The sequence below is a fragment of the Oncorhynchus keta genome, chromosome 11 (assembly GCF_023373465.1).
Source record: "Oncorhynchus keta strain PuntledgeMale-10-30-2019 chromosome 11, Oket_V2, whole genome shotgun sequence".
Lineage (NCBI taxonomy): Eukaryota > Metazoa > Chordata > Actinopteri > Salmoniformes > Salmonidae > Oncorhynchus > Oncorhynchus keta.
This window is the reverse complement of record NC_068431.1, coordinates 15,833,884-15,853,122: the sequence shown is the minus strand read 5'-3', so window position 1 is coordinate 15,853,122 and position 19,239 is coordinate 15,833,884. Positions and strand designations below refer to the sequence as shown.

Here is a 19,239-nt window from a genome sequence, read left to right as displayed (position 1 = left end):
GCCCACAATGTTGAAACCACAGCACAGACAGAGTTACAAACAGCAACTCTCTCTCTCTCTCTCTCTGAGGTGATGGGCCTCTTGATGAGGAAGAATGATTAAATGCCAAATGACATCGCCATCAGACTATTGACAGGACAAGAATAATCTTATGTTAAATCAGTTAAGAGTATGTCCACTGGACAAATCCCCCTTCTACCCAAGACCGCTGACATAGCACAAGTTGTATTGATTACTGTGTAGTACACCCATGCTTCACACAAAGAATCAGGTATACACATACACACAGTACAGTACACACCGTGTCTCTGAGGCTGTCAACTTTGAACCACTCAAGCAGCTTCTTGCCAACCTCCATGGGGCTGGAGAGGAAGGTGCGGTAGGTGAGGAGGAAGTCTTCAATGTAGGTGGGGTCCACCACTGACGGCTCCTCCACCAGGTGCATGATCAGACGCTGTGGGGTGCCCTGAGAGGATAGACAAACAGACAATCAATCATGGCTGCATTACAACTGTCAATTCATTTTAATTCAACTGTATTAGTCCCGAGGGGCAATAATTACAAAATAAAAAATTGAATTGGGCGAAAGGATGGCACTTATTCAAAGCCAACTTTAGAATAACAAAAATGAATCGCTATGGGAACCGAGTATGTTTTTAGGGGAATTGAAACTAAAGCAGCAAACTAAAACAATTTAAAGACAAGAGAATCCAGAAGTAAGGATCACTACTCAGATCAGTAGCAACACATCTATAGTGTAGCTGTTTGGGGGAGCAGAGGTGTCTTAGAGGAGATGAAGACAAGAGAATCCAGGAGTAAGGATCACTACTCAGATCAGTAGCAACACATCTATAGTGTAGCTGTTTGGGGGAGCAGAGGTGTCTTAGAGGAGATGAAGACAAGAGAATCAGTCTAGTCCATTAGCAGATCAATAACTGGCTGTTTGCAGAGTGTTGAAGATCAAAGGGCTGGACCATCCGACGCATGCAAAAACAGGAGCAACAGAAGAACACGGTGGTAGTCACAGCTAGGTAGTCGAGGCAGTGCATATATTCAAAGCAGCCTATAAAGACCATTTGAAAATCAAGTTTCCCAGACCGATTACATCCTAAGCCTAGACCTGGACAAACATGTAAACTCAATGGAACTTCATCATCAGTGTAGGACAAGGGTAAGCCTAATTCATCTGTGTCTGGGAAACCATCCCTTAATGCTTACACTTCCTGCCTCACCTTGATGACAATATGTCCCTTCCTGGTGCCGTTGCGGTCCAGCTCGCGATGTTCCTTCACCATGACGATCTCTCCCTCCTCCTCCACCTTGTGTGTGTTCTTCTCCACATGGTTGAGGATCCGCCAGTAGTCCTCTTGGGCGATGCACACAAACTGGTCGACAATGACATGGGGACAGCGGGTGAACTTATAATACAGGAACCTGTTGCTCTGCACCATAGCTGGGTACTGAAACAGTAGAATTGAGGAGTCCCTGGAGCAGGAGAGAGGCATGGGAGGGATGGCTGGGGGCTAGCACTGACGGTCTACCGACACTCCCCAAGCTACTAGTCCAGTTCTGCTAGTCTACAAGCTAACAGACTAGCTACACTCCCTTGGCAATGATAATAAACACTTGCCAGAGTATGCTATCTTGGCTAACAGCCTTGCTACACTCCCCTAGTTAACATTCACCTGGCTGAATGGTCAAGCTACACTCCCCTAGTTAACATTCACCTGGCTGAATGGTCAAGCTACACTCCCCTAGTTAACATTCACCTGGCTGAATGGTCAAGCTACACTCCCCTAGTTAACATTCACCTGGCTGAATGGTCAAGCTACACTCCCCTAGTTAACATTCACCTGGCTGAATGGTCAAGCTACACTCCCCTAGTTAACATTCACCTGGCTGAATGGTCAAGCTACACTCCCCTAGTTAACATTCACCTGGCTGAATGGTCAAGCTACACTCCCCTAGTTAACATTCACCTGGCTGAATGGTCAAGCTACACTCCCCTAGTTAACATTCACCTGGCTGAATGGGCAAGCTACACTCCCCTAGTTAACATTCACCTGGCTGAATGGTCAAGCTACACTCCCCTAGTTAACATTCACCTGGCTGAATGGTCAAGCTACACTCCCCTAGTTAACATTCACCTGGCTGAATGGGCAAGCTACACTCCCCTAGTTAACATTCACCTGGCTGAATGGTCAAGCTACACTCCCCTAGTTAACATTCACCTGGCTGAATGGTCAAGCTACACTCCCCTAGTTAACATTCACCTGACTGAATGGTCAAGCTACACTCCCCTAGTTAACATTCACCTGGCTGAATGGGCAAGCTACACTCCCCTGGCTAGCGTTTGCCTCTCTGCCATCTCACTGAGCTGTTGTTCAGGCTCTGAAACAGGGACAGGAAACAGTGTTTCTGATAAAGGAACTCTTTAAGGAACCAAGCAGGTCTGGGTAAAAACTGCTTACTAACACACACACACAGAGACACGCAGAGAGAGACAGAGAAGCTCAAAACACTTCTCAAGCGGCAGGCTACTCTAACTAGTGCTGCCTCCCATCTCTACATCAAGGCCTGGTTCCTCTTCTGTATGACTAAGCAACAGCTTGTCAACCTAGTCCTGCTTTATTGGTGAAGAATCAACACATTTTATTGTACACCATAGATACCAACACCAGACCATTTATACAACTCTACTCTATATTCGCAAGGAATACATATAGGGAATGGGATGTTATTAAGTATACTGTATAGGGATTAGGGTGTTATTAAGTATACTATATAGGGAATAGCGTGTTATTAAGTATACTGTACAGGGTGTTATTAAGTATACTGTATAGGGAATAGGGTGTTATTAAGTATACTATATAGGGAATAGGGTGTTATTAAGTATACTATATAGGGATTAGGGTGTTATTAAGTATACTATATAGGGATTAGGGTGTTATTAAGTATACTATATAGGGAATAGGGTGTTATTAAGTATACTATATAGGGAATAGGGTGTTATTAAGTATACTGTACAGGGTGTTATTAAGTATACTGTATAGGGATTAGGGTGTTATTAAGTATACTATATAGGGAATAGGGTGTTATTAAGTATACTATATAGGGAATAGGGTGTTATTAAGTATACTGTACAGGGTGTTATTAAGTATACTGTATAGGGATTAGGGTGTTATTAAGTATACTATATAGGGAATAGCGTGTTATTAAGTATACTGTACAGGGTGTTATTAAGTATACTGTATAGGGAATAGGGTGTTATTAAGTATACTATATAGGGATTAGGGTGTTATTAAGTATACTATATAGGGATTAGGGTGTTATTAAGTATACTGTATAGGGAATAGGGTGTTATTAAGTATACTATATAGGGAATAGCGTGTTATTAAGTATACTGTACAGGGTGTTATTAAGTATACTGTATAGGGAATAGGGTGTTATTAAGTATACTATATAGGGATTAGGGTGTTATTAAGTATACTATATAGGGATTAGGGTGTTATTAAGTATACTATATAGGGATTAGGGTGTTATTAAGTATACTATATAGGGAATAGGGTGTTATTAAGTATACTATATAGGGATTAGGGTGTTATTAAGTATACTATATAGGGATTAGGGTGTTATTAAGTATACTGTATAGGGATTAGGGTGTTATTAAGTATACTATATAGGGATTAGGGTGTTATTAAGTATACTATATAGGGAATAGGGTGTTATTAAGTATACTATATAGGGATTAGGGTGTTATTAAGTATACTATATAGGGATTAGGGTGTTATTAAGTATACTGTATAGGGAATAGGGTGTTATTAAGTATACTATATAGGGAATAGGGTGTTATTAAGTATACTGTACAGGGTGTTATTAAGTATACTGTATAGGGATTAGGGTGTTATTAAGTATGCTATATAGGGAATAGGGTGTTATTAAGTATACTGTACAGGGTGTTATTAAGTATACTGTATAGGGAATAGGGTGTTATTAAGTATACTATATAGGGAATAGCGTGTTATTAAGTATACTGTACAGGGTGTTATTAAGTATACTGTATAGGGAATAGGGTGTTATTAAGTATACTATATAGGGAATAGGGTGTTATTAAGTATACTATATAGGGATTAGGGTGTTATTAAGTATACTATATAGGGATTAGGGTGTTATTAAGTATACTATATAGGGAATAGGGTGTTATTAAGTATACTATATAGGGAATAGGGTGTTATTAAGTATACTGTACAGGGTGTTATTAAGTATACTGTATAGGGATTAGGGTGTTATTAAGTATACTATATAGGGAATAGGGTGTTATTAAGTATACTATATAGGGAATAGGGTGTTATTAAGTATACTGTACAGGGTGTTATTAAGTATACTGTATAGGGAATAGGGTGTTATTAAGTATACTATATAGGGAATAGGGTGTTATTAAGTATACTATATAGGGAATAGGGTGTTATTAAGTATACTGTACAGGGTGTTATTAAGTATACTGTATAGGGATTAGGGTGTTATTAAGTATACTATATAGGGAATAGGGTGTTATTAAGTATACTATATAGGGAATAGGGTGTTATTAAGTATACTGTACAGGGTGTTATTAAGTATACTGTATAGGGATTAGGGTGTTATTAAGTATACTATATAGGGAATAGCGTGTTATTAAGTATACTGTACAGGGTGTTATTAAGTATACTGTATAGGGAATAGGGTGTTATTAAGTATACTATATAGGGATTAGGGTGTTAAGTATACTGTATAGGGAATAGGGTGTTATTAAGTATACTATATAGGGAATAGGGTGTTATTAAGTATACTGTACAGGGTGTTATTAAGTATACTGTATAGGGAATAGGGTGTTATTAAGTATACTATATAGGGAATAGGGTGTTATTAAGTATACTGTACAGGGTGTTATTAAGTATACTGTATAGGGATTAGGGTGTTATTAAGTATACTGTATAGGGAATAGGGTGTTATTAAGTATACTGTACAGGGTGTTATTAAGTATACTGTATAGGGAATAGGGTGTTATTAAGTATACTATATAGGGATTAGGGTGTTATTAAGTATACTATATAGGGATTAGGGTGTTATTAAGTATACTGTACAGGGTGTTATTAAGTATACAGTATAGGGAATAGGGTGTTATTAAGTATACTATATAGGGAATATGGTGTTATTAAGTATACTATATAGGGAATAGGGTGTTATTAAGTATACTGTACAGGGTGTTATTAAGTATACTGTACAGGGTGTTATTAAGTATACTGTATAGGGATTAGGGTGTTATTAAGTATACTATATAGGGAATAGGGTGTTATTAAGTATACTGTACAGGGTGTTATTAAGTATACTGTATAGGGAATAGGGTGTTATTAAGTATACTATATAGGGAATAGGGTGTTATTAAGTATACTGTACAGGGTGTTATTAAGTATACTGTATAGGGATTAGGGTGTTATTAAGTATACTATATAGGGAATAGGGTGTTATTAAGTATACTGTACAGGGTGTTATTAAGTATACTGTATAGGGAATAGGGTGTTATTAAGTATACTATATAGGGAATAGGGTGTTATTAAGTATACTGTACAGGGTGTTATTAAGTATACTGTATAGGGATTAGGGTGTTATTAAGTATACTGTATAGGGAATAGGGTGTTATTAAGTATACTGTACAGGGTGTTATTAAGTATACTGTATAGGGAATAGGGTGTTATTAAGTATACTATATACGGATTAGGGTGTTATTAAGTATACTATATAGGGATTAGGGTGTTATTAAGTATACTGTACAGGGTGTTATTAAGTATACAGTATAGGGAATAGGGTGTTATTAAGTATACTATATAGGGAATATGGTGTTATTAAGTATACTATATAGGGAATAGGGTGTTATTAAGTATACTGTACAGGGTGTTATTAAGTATACTGTATAGGGATTAGGGTGTTATTAAGTATACTATATAGGGAATAGGGTGTTATTAAGTATACTGTACAGGGTGTTATTAAGTATACTGTATAGGGATTAGGGTGTTATTAAGTATACTATATAGGGAATAGGGTGTTATTAAGTATACTGTACAGGTTGTTATTAAGTGTACTGTATAGGGAATAGTGTGTTATTTGGGACTCGACCCAAAAGAACAATATCTCTATGAGAGGATAGTATCTCACCTGGCAGTCGTCCCCCTTGGTGCGCACCACTCCGCTCATGTACTGCTTGTCCAGGGAGGGGGAGATGCCAAAGCTGTTGCCCATGCAGAGGGTCTCCATGCGGCTGTCCGGGTGGTCGATCTCCACCCCCCCGTTCAGGATCACATACCACAGGTCCAGCTGAGAGGGGTTGGGGGGAGGCACAATGATGACATAAGCAGCAACGCCAAACACATGACCATAACAACAGGAAATTAATGGCTGACACTGACTGATTTGCTGGCCTTCATAATAGAGATGCTTTTATGGACCTTCACCCCAAACAATCATTGGTGCCTGGTATTATAATGTGTCTATGTATGTGGTATACAGAGCTCGAGTGAATAGAACAGGTGCTTCACAAGTGTTTTCCAACTGTACGGATCGAGAGAATGTCTTTAGAATAGAACATACCCAAGTCCCATAGAAGACTGCAGACTAAGTGTGATGTGTGTGAAGATCCCCGCAGGCAGGGAAGTGATCGTCTAAGCGATCCATCTTACCTCCACACTGACTCTGACTGCTGGTCATGGCTTTCAACCATGAATGCAATAGAGGCTTTTCAGAGTGACTGACAGACTTCTATCACAGGGAAGCATTGTGAAGGAGGGAGATTGAGGAAATGTGATGAGCTTCCTAGACACCCCCCCTCTCCTTTTTCTTCCTCTGCCCCCTCTCCCCTCATAGGACGCTGCAGTGCAGTGACGGCTGCCTGATTCATTCTGACCTTCACACCAACCCACTGTGATAGGAGATAGCAACCTGTCTGTCATACTGTAGCTGTCCCTGCTTTACACGCCTGTGTATGAGTGTGTGTAGACGCCTGCTACCACAGCGGATTGACACAGATCCCATTCAAATACGCAAAAGAAAGTGGTGAGGCTAGCTGTCATCGAGGCAAAGGGTGGCTTCTTTGAAGAAACTCAAATATAAAATATATTTTGATTTGTTGAACACTTTTTTTTTGGTTACTACATGATTCTATATGTGTTATTTCATAGTTTTGATGTCTTCACTATTATTAAAAATGCAGAACATTTAAAAAAAAGAAAGACCTTTGAATGAGTAGGTGTGTGCAAACTTTTGACTGGTACTGTGTGTGTTAAGTCTATGGTTGGCACCTCCTGTTTGTCCTGTAGGATGACGGTCGCCTCCTGCTCCACCACCTCAAACACCATGACAGTACACAGGTCCCTTCGCACTGACATGGTCATGTTGGCAAAGGCTGGCAGCTGGTGCATGAACTCCAACAGTTGTTCTGGATGGGGGGGAAGAGAGAGAAAGTGAGTAAGAGCGAGAGGGAAGGAAGAGAAGGAGAAAGAGAGAGGGAAGGAAGGAAGGAAGGGAGTGAAAGAAGGAAGACAAAGAGTGTAAGAGCGAGAGGGAAGGAAGAGAAGAAGAGAGAGCAATGGAGAGAAGAGGTGAGTTGTAGAGGTCAACCGATTATGATTTTTCAACGCTGATACCGATACCGATTATTGGAGGACCAAAAAAGCCAATACCGATTAAAATCGGCCAATTTAAAAAAAAAAATGTATTTGTAATAACGACAATTACAACAATACTGAATGAACACTTATTTTAACTTAATATAATACATCAATAAAAATCTATTAAGCCTCAAATAAATAATTAAACATGTTCAATTTGGTTTAAATAATGCAAAAACAAAGTGTTGGAGAAGAAAGTAAAAGTGCAATATGTGCCATGTAAAAAAGCTAACGTTTGAGTTCTTTGCTCAGAACATGAGAACATATGAAAGCTGGTGGTTCCTTTTAACATGAGACTTCAATATTCCAAGGTAAGAGGTTTTAGGCTGTAGTTAATATAGTATTTATAGGACTATTTCTCTCTATACCATTTGTATTTCATTAACCTTTGACTATTGGATGTTCTTATAGTCACTTTAGTATTGCAAGTATAACAGTATAGCTTCCGTCCCTCTCCTCGCTCCTACCTGGGCTCGAAACAGCAACACAACGACAACAGCCACACTCGAAGCAGCGTTACCCATGCAGAGCAAGGGGAACAACCACCCCACGTCTCAGAGCGAGTGATGTTTGAAACGCTATTAGCGCGCACCCCGCTAACTAGCTAGCCATTTCACATCGGTTACACCAGCCTAATCTCTGGAGTTGATAGGCTTGAAGTCATAAACAGCACAATGCTTGAAGCATTACGAAGAGCTGCTGGCAAAACGCACAAAAGTGCTGTTTGAATGAATGCTTACGAGCCTGCTGCTGCCTACCATTGCTCAGTTAGACTGCTCTATCAAATATCAAATCACAGACTTAATTATAACATAATAACACAGAAATACGAGCCTTTGGTCATTAATATGGTCGAATCCGGAAACTATCATTTCGAAAACAAAATGTTTATTATTATCGCATATACCCTGACTCTGCGTGCAATGAACGCAAGAGAAGTGACACAATTTCACCTGGTTAAATATTTCCTGCTAACCTGGTTCTTTTAGCTAAATATGCAGGTTTAAAAATATATACTTCTGTGTATTGATTTTAAGAAAGGCATTGATGTTTATGGTTAGGTACACGTTGGAGCAACGACAGTCCTTTTTCCGCGAATGCGTCAATGCTGCATTGTGTCCCACCACCCCCTCTTTTTACACTACTGCTACTCTCTGTTCATCATATACGCAGTCACCTTAACCATATCTACATGTACATACTACCTCAATAAGCCTGACTAACAGGTGTCTGTTTTAGCCTTGCTATTATTTTTTTAAATGTCTTTTTACTGTTGTTTTATTTCTTTACTTACACACACACACACACACACACACACACACACACACACACACACACACACACACACACACACACACACACACACACACACACACACACACACACACACACAAACACACACACACAACCTTTTTTTCCCCCTCCGCACTATTGGATAGATTTCGGCACACGTGACAAATAAACTTTGATTTGATGTACAGGGCAAACAGTGAGAAACAATTTGCACATCGCTACAACACTGTATATATACATAATGTGCCATTTAAAATGTCTTTATTCTATGGAACGTTTTACTATTCATTTTTTATTGTTTATTTCACTTTATTTATCCATTTCACTTGCTTTGGCAATGTAAACATATGTTTCCCATACCAATAAAGCCCCTTGTATTGATTTAAGAGGGTAAAGGGGTATTCAGGGAAAAGGAGGAGCGCACAAGAAGCCCACCAATGTCATCATCGTTGCGGTCCACCGGGTCTTTCTCCAGACATTCCCTGACCAGGTCTCTACCAATCAGGGTGTCTGACGTCCTCTCCAGGTCTTCATCCTCCTCCTCCGAGTCCACCGCTGCCTCCGGGAGCCCGGATAGGTCCACGTCACCCATGTCACTCTCTGTAGCCTGCAGAGGTGACAGATATGGGATATTCTTTAAACGTAGACCAACAAAAATTTAAAAAACAATCCCTAAGAATTATGCATACACCACTAATTATTCACAGTGCTCATATTTTCCATGCTGTTTGGACAGATGGTTGGAATGAACTGGTGCCGAGGGTTACGGAGTGCTCAGATCAACTGGGATTTGAACCCACTTCCCTGAGGTTAAGTGACCAGCTCCCCAGTCACTGTAGAAATATTCAAGGCCATCTGTCTATTCGCTCCTCTAGTACACAGTAACAGACTGAACCTGCCTGCTCTTTCAGGAATGGACAGGATCAAATGGGATGTTTCCTAGATAAGGGAATGTTACCTGAGAAAGTCTGCCTGTACAGAAACGGTGTAAAACACAGAGAAAGTCTGCCTGTACAGAGACGGTGTAAAACACAGAGAAAGTCTGCCTGTACAGAGACGGTGTAAAACACAGAGAAAGTCTGCCTGTACAGAGACGGTGTAAAACACAGAGAAAGTCTGCCTGTACAGAGACGGTGTAAAACACAGAGAAAGTCTGCCTGTACAGAAACGGTGTAAAACACAGAGAAAGTCTGCCTGTAAGAACACAGAGAAAGTCTGCCTGTACAGAGACGGTGTAAAACACAGAGAAAGTCTGCCTGTACAGAGACGGTGTAAAACACAGAGAAAGTCTGCCTGTACAGAGACGGTGTAAAACACAGAGAAAGTCTGCCTGTACAGAGAAAGTCTGCCTAAGAACACAGAGAAAGTCTGCCTGTACAGAGACGGTGTAAAACACAGAGAAAGTCTGCCTGTACAGAGACGGTGTAAAACACAGAGAAAGTCTGCCTGTACAGAGACGGTGTAAAACACAGAGAAAGTCTGCCTGTACAGAGACGGTGTAAAACACAGAGAAAGTCTGCCTGTACAGAGACGGTGTAAAACACAGAGAAAGTCTGCCTGTACAGAAACGGTGTAAAACACAGAGAAAGTCTGCCTGTACAGAGACGGTGTAAAACACAGAGAAAGTCTGCCTGTACAGAGACGGTGTAAAACAGAGAAAGTCTGCCTGTACAGAGACGGTGTAAAACACAGAGAAAGTCTGCCTGTACAGAGACGGTGTGAAACAGAGAAAGTCTGCCTGTACAGAGACGGTGTGAAACAGAGAAAGTCTGCCTGTACAGAGACGGTGTAAAACACAGAGAAAGTCTGCCTGTACAGAGACAGAGGTGTAAAACACAGAGAAAGTCTGCCTGTACAGAGACGGTGTCTGCCTGTAAGAGACACAGAGAAAGTCTGCCTGTACAGAGACGGTGTAAAACACAGAGAAAGTCTGCCTGTAAACAGAGAAAGTCTGTGTAAAACACAGAGAAAGTCTGCCTGTACAGAGACGGTGTAAAACACAGAGAAAGTCTGCCTGTACAGAAACGGTGTAAAACACAGAGAAAGTCTGCCTGTACAGAGACGGTGTAAAACACAGAGAAAGTCTGCCTGTACAGAGACGGTGTAAAACACAGAGAAAGTCTGCCTGTACAGAAAAAACACAGAGAAAGTCTGCCTGTAAGAACGGTGTAAAACAGAGAAAGTCTGCCTGTACAGAGACGGTGTAAAACACAGAGAAAGTCTGCCTGTACAGAGTCTGCCTGTACAGAGACGGTGTAAAACACAGAGAAAGTCTGCCTGTACAGAGACGGTGTAAAACACTGCCTGTAGAGAAAACACAGTCTGCCTGTACAGAGACGGTGTGTAAACACAGAGAAAGTCTGCCTGTACAGAGACGGTGTAAAACACTGCCTGTACAGAGAAAGTCTGCCTGTACAGAGACGGTGTGAAACAGAGAAAGTCTGCCTGTAAGTCTGCCTGTACAGAGACGGTGTAAAACACAGAGAAAACAGAGAAAGTCTGCCTGTACAGAGACGGTGTGAACACAGAGAAAGTCTGCCTGTACAGAGACGGTGTAAAACACAGAGAAAGTCTGCCTGTACAGAGACGGTGTGAAACAGAGAAAGTCTGCCTGTACAGAGACGGTGTGAAACAGAGAAAGTCTGCCTGTACAGAGACGGTGCCTGTACAGAGACGTGAAAACACAGAGAAAGTCTGCCTGTACAGAAACGGTGTGAACACAGAGAAGTCTGCCTGTACAGAGACGGTGTAAAACACAGAGAAAGTCTGCCTGTACAGAGACGGTGTAAAACACAGAGAAAAACACAGAGAAAGTCTGCCTGTACAGACAGAGACGGTGTAAAACACAGAGAAAGTCTGCCTGTACAGAGACGGTGTGAACACAGAGAAAGTCTGCCTGTACAGAGACGGTGTAAAACACAGAGAAAAGTCTGCCTGTACAGAGACGGTGTAAAACACAGAGAAAGTCTGCCTGTACAGAGACGGTGTAAAACACAGAGAAAGTCTGCCTGTACAGAGACGGTGTAAAAACAGAGAGAAAGTCTGCCTGTACAGAGACGGTGTAAAACACAGAGAAAGTCTGCCTGTACAGAGACGGTGTAAAACACAGAGAAAGTCTGCCTGTACAGAGACGGTGAGAAAGTCTGCCTGTAAGAGACACAGAGAAAGTCTGCCTGTACAGAGACGGTGTAAAACACAGAGAAAGTCTGCCTGTAGAGACGGTCTGCTGCCTGTACAGAGACGGTGAGAAAGTAAAACAAAACACAGAGAAAGTCTGCCTGTACAGAGACGGTGTAAAACACAGAGAAAGTCTGCCTGTACAGAGACGACGGTGTAAAACACAGAGAAAGTCTGCCTGTACAGAGACGGTGTAAAACACAGAGAAAGTCTGCCTGTACAGAGACGGTGTAAAACTGCCTGTACAGAGAAAGTCTGCCTGTACAGAGAAAGTCTGCCTGTGTAAAACACAGAGAAAGTCTGCCTGTACAGAGACGGTGTAAAACACAGAGAAAGTCTGCCTGTACAGAGACGGTGTGAAACAGAGAAAGTCTGCCTGTACAGAGACGGTGTAAAACACAGAGAAAGTCACACAGAGAAAGTCTGCCTGTACAGAGACGGTGTAAAACACAGAGAAAGTCTGCCTGTACAGAGACGGTGTAAAACACAGAGAAAGTCTGCCTGTACAGAGACGGTGTAAAACACAGAGAAAGTCTGCCTGTACAGAGACGGTGTAAAACACAGAGAAAGTCTGCCTGTACAGAGACGGTGTAAAACACAGAGAAAGTCTGCCTGTACAGAGACGGTGTAAAACACAGAGAAAGTCTGCCTGTACAGAGACGGTGTAAAACACAGAGAAAGTCTGCCTGTACAGAAACGGTGTAAAACACAGAGAAAGTCTGCCTGTACAGAAACGGTGTAAAACACAGAGAACAGAGACGGTCACAGAGAAAGTCTGCCTGTACAGAAACGGTGTAAAACACAGAGAAAGTCTGCCTGTACAGAAAAAAACGGTCTGCCTGTAAAACACAGAGAAAGTCTGCCTGTACAGAAACGGTGTAAAACACAGAGAAAGTCTGCCTGTACAGAGACGGTGTAAAACACAGAGAAAGTCTGCCTGTACAGAGACGGTGTGAGAAAGTCTGCCTGTACAGAGACAAACACAGAGAAAGTCTGCCTGTACAGAGACGGTGTAAAACACAGAGAAAGTCTGCCTGTACAGAGACGGTGTGAAACAGAGAAAGTCTGCCTGTACAGAGACGGTGTGAAAAAAACACAGAGAAAGTCTGCCTGTACAGAGACGGTGAGAAAGTCTGCCTGTACAGAGACGGTGAAACAGAGAAAGTCTGCCTGTACAGAGGACGGTGTGAAACACGCCTGTGTGAAACAGAGAAAGTCTGCCTGTACAGAGACGGTGTGAAGAGACAGAGAAAGTCTGCCTGTACAGAGACTGTGTGAAACAGAGAAAGTCTGCCTGTACAGAGACGGTGTGAAACAGAGAAAGTCTGCCTGTACAGAGACGGTGTGAAACAGAGAGAAAGTCTGCCTGTACAGAGACGGTGTGAAACAGAGAGAAAGTCTGCCTGTACAGAGACGGTGTGAAACAGAGAAAGTCTGCCTGTACAGAGACGGTGTGAAACAGAGAAAGTCTGCCTGTACAGAGACGGTGTGAAACAGAGAAAGTCTGCCTGTACAGAACGGTCTGCCTGAAACAAACAGAGAAAGTCTGCCTGTACAGAGACGGTGTGAAACAGAGAGAAAGTCTGCCTGTACAGAGACGGTGTGAAACAGAGAAAGTCTGCCTGTACAGAGACGGTCTGCCTGTACAGACAGACAGAGAAAGTCTGCCTGTACAGAGACGGTGTGAAACAGAGAAAGTCTGCCTGTACAGAGACGGTGTGAAACAGAGAGAAAGTCTGCCTGTACAGAGACGGTGTGAAACAGAGAAAGTCTGCCTGTACAGAGACGGTGTGAAACAGAGAAAGTCTGCCTGTACAGAGACGGTGTGAAACAGAGAAAGTCTGCCTGTACAGAGACGGTGTGAAACAGAGAAAGTCTGCCTGTACAGAGACGGTGTGAAACAGAGAAAGTCTGCCTGTACAGAGACGGTGTGAAACAGAGAAAGTCTGCCTGTACAGAGACGGTCTGTGAGACGGTGTGACAGAGAAAGTCTGCCTGCCAGAGACGGTGTGACAGAGAAAGTCTGCCTGTACAGAGACTGGTGAAACAGAGAAAGTCTGCCTGTACAGAGACGGTGTGAAACAGAGAAAGTCTGCCTGTACAGAGACGGTGTGAAACAGAGAAAGTCTGCCTGTACAGAGACGGTGTAAAACACAGAGAAAGTCTGCCTGTACAGAGACGGTGTGAAACAGAGAAGGTCTGCCTGTACAGAGACGGTGTGAAACAGAGAAAGTCTGCCTGTACAGAGACGGTGTAAAACACAGAGAAAGTCACACAGAGAAAGTCTGCCTGTACAGAGACGGTGTAAAACACAGAGAAAGTCTGCCTGTACAGAGACTGTGTGAAACAGAGAAGGTCTGCCTGTACAGAGACGGTGTGAAACAGAGAAAGTCTGCCTGTACAGAGACTGTGTGAAACAGAGAAAGTCTGCCTGTACAGAGACTGTGTGAAACAGACAAAGTCTGCCTGTACAGAGACGGTGTGAAACAGAGAAAGTCTGCCTGTACAGAGACTGTGTGAAACAGAGAAAGTCTGCCTGTACAGAGACGGTGTAGAACCAACGAGCGACACAGAGACGCACAGAGCCAACGAGCGACGCAGAGAGCCAACGAGCGACAGAGACGCAGAGAGCCAACGAGCGACAGAGACGCAGAGAGCCAACGAGCGACAGAGACGCAGAGAGCCAACGAGCGACAGAGACGCAGAGAGCCAACGAGCGACAGAGACGCAGAGAGCCAACGAGCGACAGAGACGCAGAGAGCCAACGAGCGACAGAGACGCAGAGAGCCAACGAGCGACAGAGACGCAGAGAGCCAACGAGCCAACGACAGAGACGCAGAGAGCCAACGAGCGACAGAGACGCAGAGAGCCAACGAGCGACAGAGACGCAGAGAGCCAACGAGCGACAGAGACGCAGAGAGCAGAGACGCAGAGAGCCAACGAGCGACAGAGACGCAGAGAGCCAACGAGCGACAGAGACGCAGAGAGCCAACGAGCGACAGAGACGCAGAGAGCCAACGAGCGACAGAGACGCAGAGAGCCAACGAGCGACAGAGACGCAGAGAGCCAACGAGCGACAGAGACGCAGAGAGCCAACGAGCGACAGAGACGCAGAGAGCCAACGAGCGACAGAGACGCAACGAGAGAGACCAGAGAGCCAACGAGCGACAGAGACGCAGAGAGCCAACGAGCGACAGAGACGCAGAGAGCCAACGAGCGACAGAGACGCAGAGAGCCAACGAGCGACAGAGACGCAGAGAGCCAACGAGCGACAGAGACGCAGAGAGCCAACGAGCGACAGAGACGCAGAGAGCCAACGAGCGACAGAGACGCAGAGAGCCAACGAGCGACAGAGACGCAGAGAGCCAACGAGCGACAGAGACGCAGAGAGCCAACGAGCGACAGAGACGCAGAGAGCCAACGAGCGACAGAGACGCAGAGAGCCAACGAGCGACAGAGACGCAGAGAGCCAACGAGCGACAGAGACGCAGAGAGCCAACGAGCGAGAGACAGAGACGCAGAGAGCCAACGAGCGACAGAGACGCAGAGAGCCAACGAGCGACAGAGACGCAGAGAGCCAACGAGCGACATAGACGCAGAGAGCCAACGAGCGACAGAGACGCAGAGAGCCAACGAGCGACAGAGACGCAGAGAGCCAACGAGCGACAGAGACGCAGAGAGCCAACGAGCGACAGAGACGCAGAGAGCCAACGAGCGACAGAGACGCAGAGAGCCAACGAGCGACAGAGACGCAGAGAGCCAACGAGCGACAGAGACGCAGAGAGCCAACGAGCGACAGAGACGCAGAGAGCCAACGAGCGACAGAGACGCAGAGAGCCAACGAGCGACAGAGACGCAGAGAGCCAACGAGCAACAGAGACACAGAGAGCCAACGAGCAACAGAGACACAGAGCGCCAACGAGCAACAGAGACACAGAGAGCCAACGAGCAACAGAGACACAGAGAGCCAACGAGCAACAGAGACACAGAGAGCCAACGAGCAACAGAGACACAGAGAGCCAACGAGCAACAGAGACACAGAGAGCCAACGAGCAACAGAGACACAGAGAGCCAACGAGCAACAGAGACACAGAGAGCCAACGAGCAACAGACAGCGAACCATTACTGCTGATATCTCCATGTGGGTTTGGGACTGAGAGAGACACAGAAAGAGGGAGACGTTTTGTGCCCATACAGGTCTCAAATCAGGTCAAATATAAACTGACAGGGACATCAGTTCCTGCTGGCTGCACAGGGGACTGAGCCAGAGACACCCCGTCAAATCACGCAGAGACAGGGAGAGAGAAGAGATCGAGAAGGGAAGAGAAAAGAGACACTGCAGCCCAGAGTGACTGAGTGGAATGGCAGCTCACTGCTCAGGGCTGGACGAGAGGTCAAGCATTTAAAAAAACACAATCTATAAACAAACTCACCAACTGCCAGCAATAGAAGCTGCTACACTCAAGTCAATGTACATTTATGGACACAGCTGACTGTGAGCTCCTCTAAATCAATGACAGGTGACTCCATGGGGAGGAGAGAACAATCTGGTTGGTGAGAGAGGTTTGTGTAATGGTGGGTTAAAGTTGAGAGAGAAGGTTTGTGTAATGGTGGGTTAAAGGTGAGAGAGAAGGTTTGTGTAATGGTGGGTTAAAGGTGAGAGAGAAGGTACGTGTAATGGTGGGTTAAAGGTGAGAGAGAAGGTTTGTGTAATGGTGGGTTAAAGTTGAGAGAGAAGGTTTGTGTAATGGTGGGTTAAAGTTGAGAGAGAAGGTTTGTGTAATGGTGGGTTAAAGTTGAGAGAGAAGGTTTGTGTAATGGTGGGTTAAAGTTGAGAGAGAAGGTTTGTGTAATGGTGGGTTAAAGTTGAGAGAGAAGGTTTGTGTAATGGTGGGTTAAAGTTGAGAGAGAAGGTTTGTGTAATGGTGGGTTAAAGGTGAGAGAGAAGGTTTGTGTAATGGTGGGTTAAAGGTGAGAGAGAAGGTTTGTGTAATGGTGGGTTAAAGGTGAGAGAGAAGGTTTGTGTAATGGTGGGTTAAAGGTGAGAGAGAAGGTTTGTGTAATGGTGGGTTAAAGGTGAGAGAAGGTTTGTGTAATGGTGGGTTAAAGGTGAGAGAGAAGGTTTGTGTAATGGTGGGTTAAAGTTGAGAGAGAAGGTTTGTGTAATGGTGGGTTAAAGGTGAGAGAGAAGGTTTGTGTAATGGTGGGTTAAAGGTGAGAGAGAAGGTTTGTGTAATGGTGGCTTAAAGGTGAGAGAGAAGGTTTGTGTAATGGTGGCTTAAAGGTGAGAGAGAAGGTTTGTGTAATGGTGGGTTAAAGGTGAGAGAGAAGGTTTGTGTAATGGTGGGTTAAAGGTGAGAGAGAAGGTTTGTGTAATGGTGGGTTTAAGGTGAGAGAGAAGGTTTGTGTAATGGTGGGTTAAAGGTGAGAGAGAAGGTTTGTGTAATGGTGGCTTAAAGGTGAGAGAGAAGGTTTGTGTAATGGTGGCTTAAAGGTGAGAGAGAAGGTTTGTGTAATGGTGGGTTAAAGGTGAGAGAGAAGGTTTGTGTAATGGTGGGTTAAAGGTGAGAGAGAAGGTTTGTGTAATGGTGGCTTAAAGGTGAGAGAGAAGGTTTGTGTAATGGTGGGTTAAAGGTGAGAGAGAAGGTATGTGTAATGGTGGGTTAAATGTGAGAGAGAAGGTATGTGTAATGGTGGGTTAAAGGTGAGAGAGAAGGTTTGTGTAATGGTGGGTTAAAGGTGAGAGAGAAGGTATGTGTAATGGTGGGTTAAAGGTGGCCTGGAGTTAGAGAAAATAAGAGTAGGGGTGGGGTTAGCGATGGGGTGGGGTTAGCGATATATAGAGGTATATGCAAATGATGAGGTAGGTACAGGAGCTGAGGTTAGAACATTTTATATAATAGTGAGGGGAGGGAGGGGTCTGAGGTCCTGGGAGCAGGTCTGTCTGTGTCCTGTGTACCCTGCCCTTTAGCACACAACGCTACAGGAGAGAGGGGCCCTTCGAACCACAGGAAACCCAACTAACACACACTATAATTAGCAACCCTGGATGGATGGATGGATGGGAGGAGAAGACATGTTCCATTGAACTGGAAGAGGGCAGGGGGAGAGAGGTGGAGAGAGGGCAGGGGGAGAGAGGGCAGGGGGAGAGAGGGGGAGAGAGGGCAGGGGGAGAGAGGGCAGGGGGAGAGAGGGCAGGGGGAGAGAGGGCAGGGGGAGAGGGCAGGGGGAGAGAGGGGAGGGGGAGAGAGGTGGAGAGAGGGCAGGGGGAGAGAGGTGGAGAGAGGGCAGGGGGAGAGAGGTGGGGAGAGGGCAGGGGGAGAGAGGTGGAGAGAGGGCAGGGGGAGAGAGGTGGAGAGGTGGAGAGAGGGCAGGGGGAGAGAGGTGGAGAGAGGTGGAGAGAAGGCAGGGGGAGAGAGGTGGAGAGAGGGCAGGGGAGAGAGGTGGAGAGAGGGCAGGGGGAGAGAGGTGGAGAGAGGTGGAGAGAGGGCAGGGGGAGAGGGTGGAGAGAGGTGGAGAGAGGGCAGGGGGAGAGAGGTGGAGAGAGGGCAGGGGGAGAGAGGTGGAGAGAGGGCAGGGGGAGAGAGTTGGAGAGAGGGCAGGGGAGAGAGGTTGGAGAGAGGGGGAGGGGGAGAGAGGTGGAGAGAGGGCAGGGGGAGAGAGGGGGAGAGCGCAGGGGAGAGAGAGGTGGAGAGAGGGCAGGGGGAGAGAGGGCAGGGGGAAAAGAGGTGGAGAGAGGGCAGGGGGAGAGAGGGCAGGGGGAGAGAGGGCAGGGGGAGGGGGCAGGGGGAGAGAGGGCAGGGGGAGAGAGGGCAGGGGGAGAGGGGCAGGGGGAGAGAGGGCAGGGGAGGGGCAGGGGGAGAGAGGGCAGGGGGAGAGAGGGCAGGGGGAGAGAGGGCAGGGGGAGAGAGGGCAGGGGGAGAGGGGGAGGGGGAGAGAGGTGGAGAGAGGGCAGGGGGAGAGAGGTGGAGAGAGGGCAGGGGGAGAGAGGTGGAGAGAGTGCAGGGGGAGAGAGGTGGAGAGAGGGCAGGGGAAAGAGGTGGAGAGAGGGCAGGGGGAGAGAGGTGGAGAG

General features: G+C 45.2%; 1 protein-coding gene across 9 annotated transcripts in view; it reads right to left on the bottom strand.

The window, feature by feature from the left end:
* The window catches only part of LOC118390645 (rap guanine nucleotide exchange factor 6), a 185,173-nt gene that overhangs the window by 40,133 nt on the left and 125,801 nt on the right, over positions 1 to 19,239 (bottom strand). For all 9 annotated transcript variants that reach the window (XM_052529567.1, XM_052529568.1, XM_052529572.1 and 6 more), the window contains 5 exons: positions 9,426 to 9,597; positions 7,329 to 7,465; positions 6,190 to 6,348; positions 1,233 to 1,385; positions 302 to 466 (listed from right to left, as the gene is read on the bottom strand). In XM_052529567.1, coding sequence (XP_052385527.1) covers positions 302 to 466; positions 1,233 to 1,385; positions 6,190 to 6,348; positions 7,329 to 7,465; positions 9,426 to 9,597 — 786 coding nt within the window. The remainder of the gene's footprint in view (positions 1 to 301; positions 467 to 1,232; positions 1,386 to 6,189; positions 6,349 to 7,328; positions 7,466 to 9,425; positions 9,598 to 19,239) is intronic.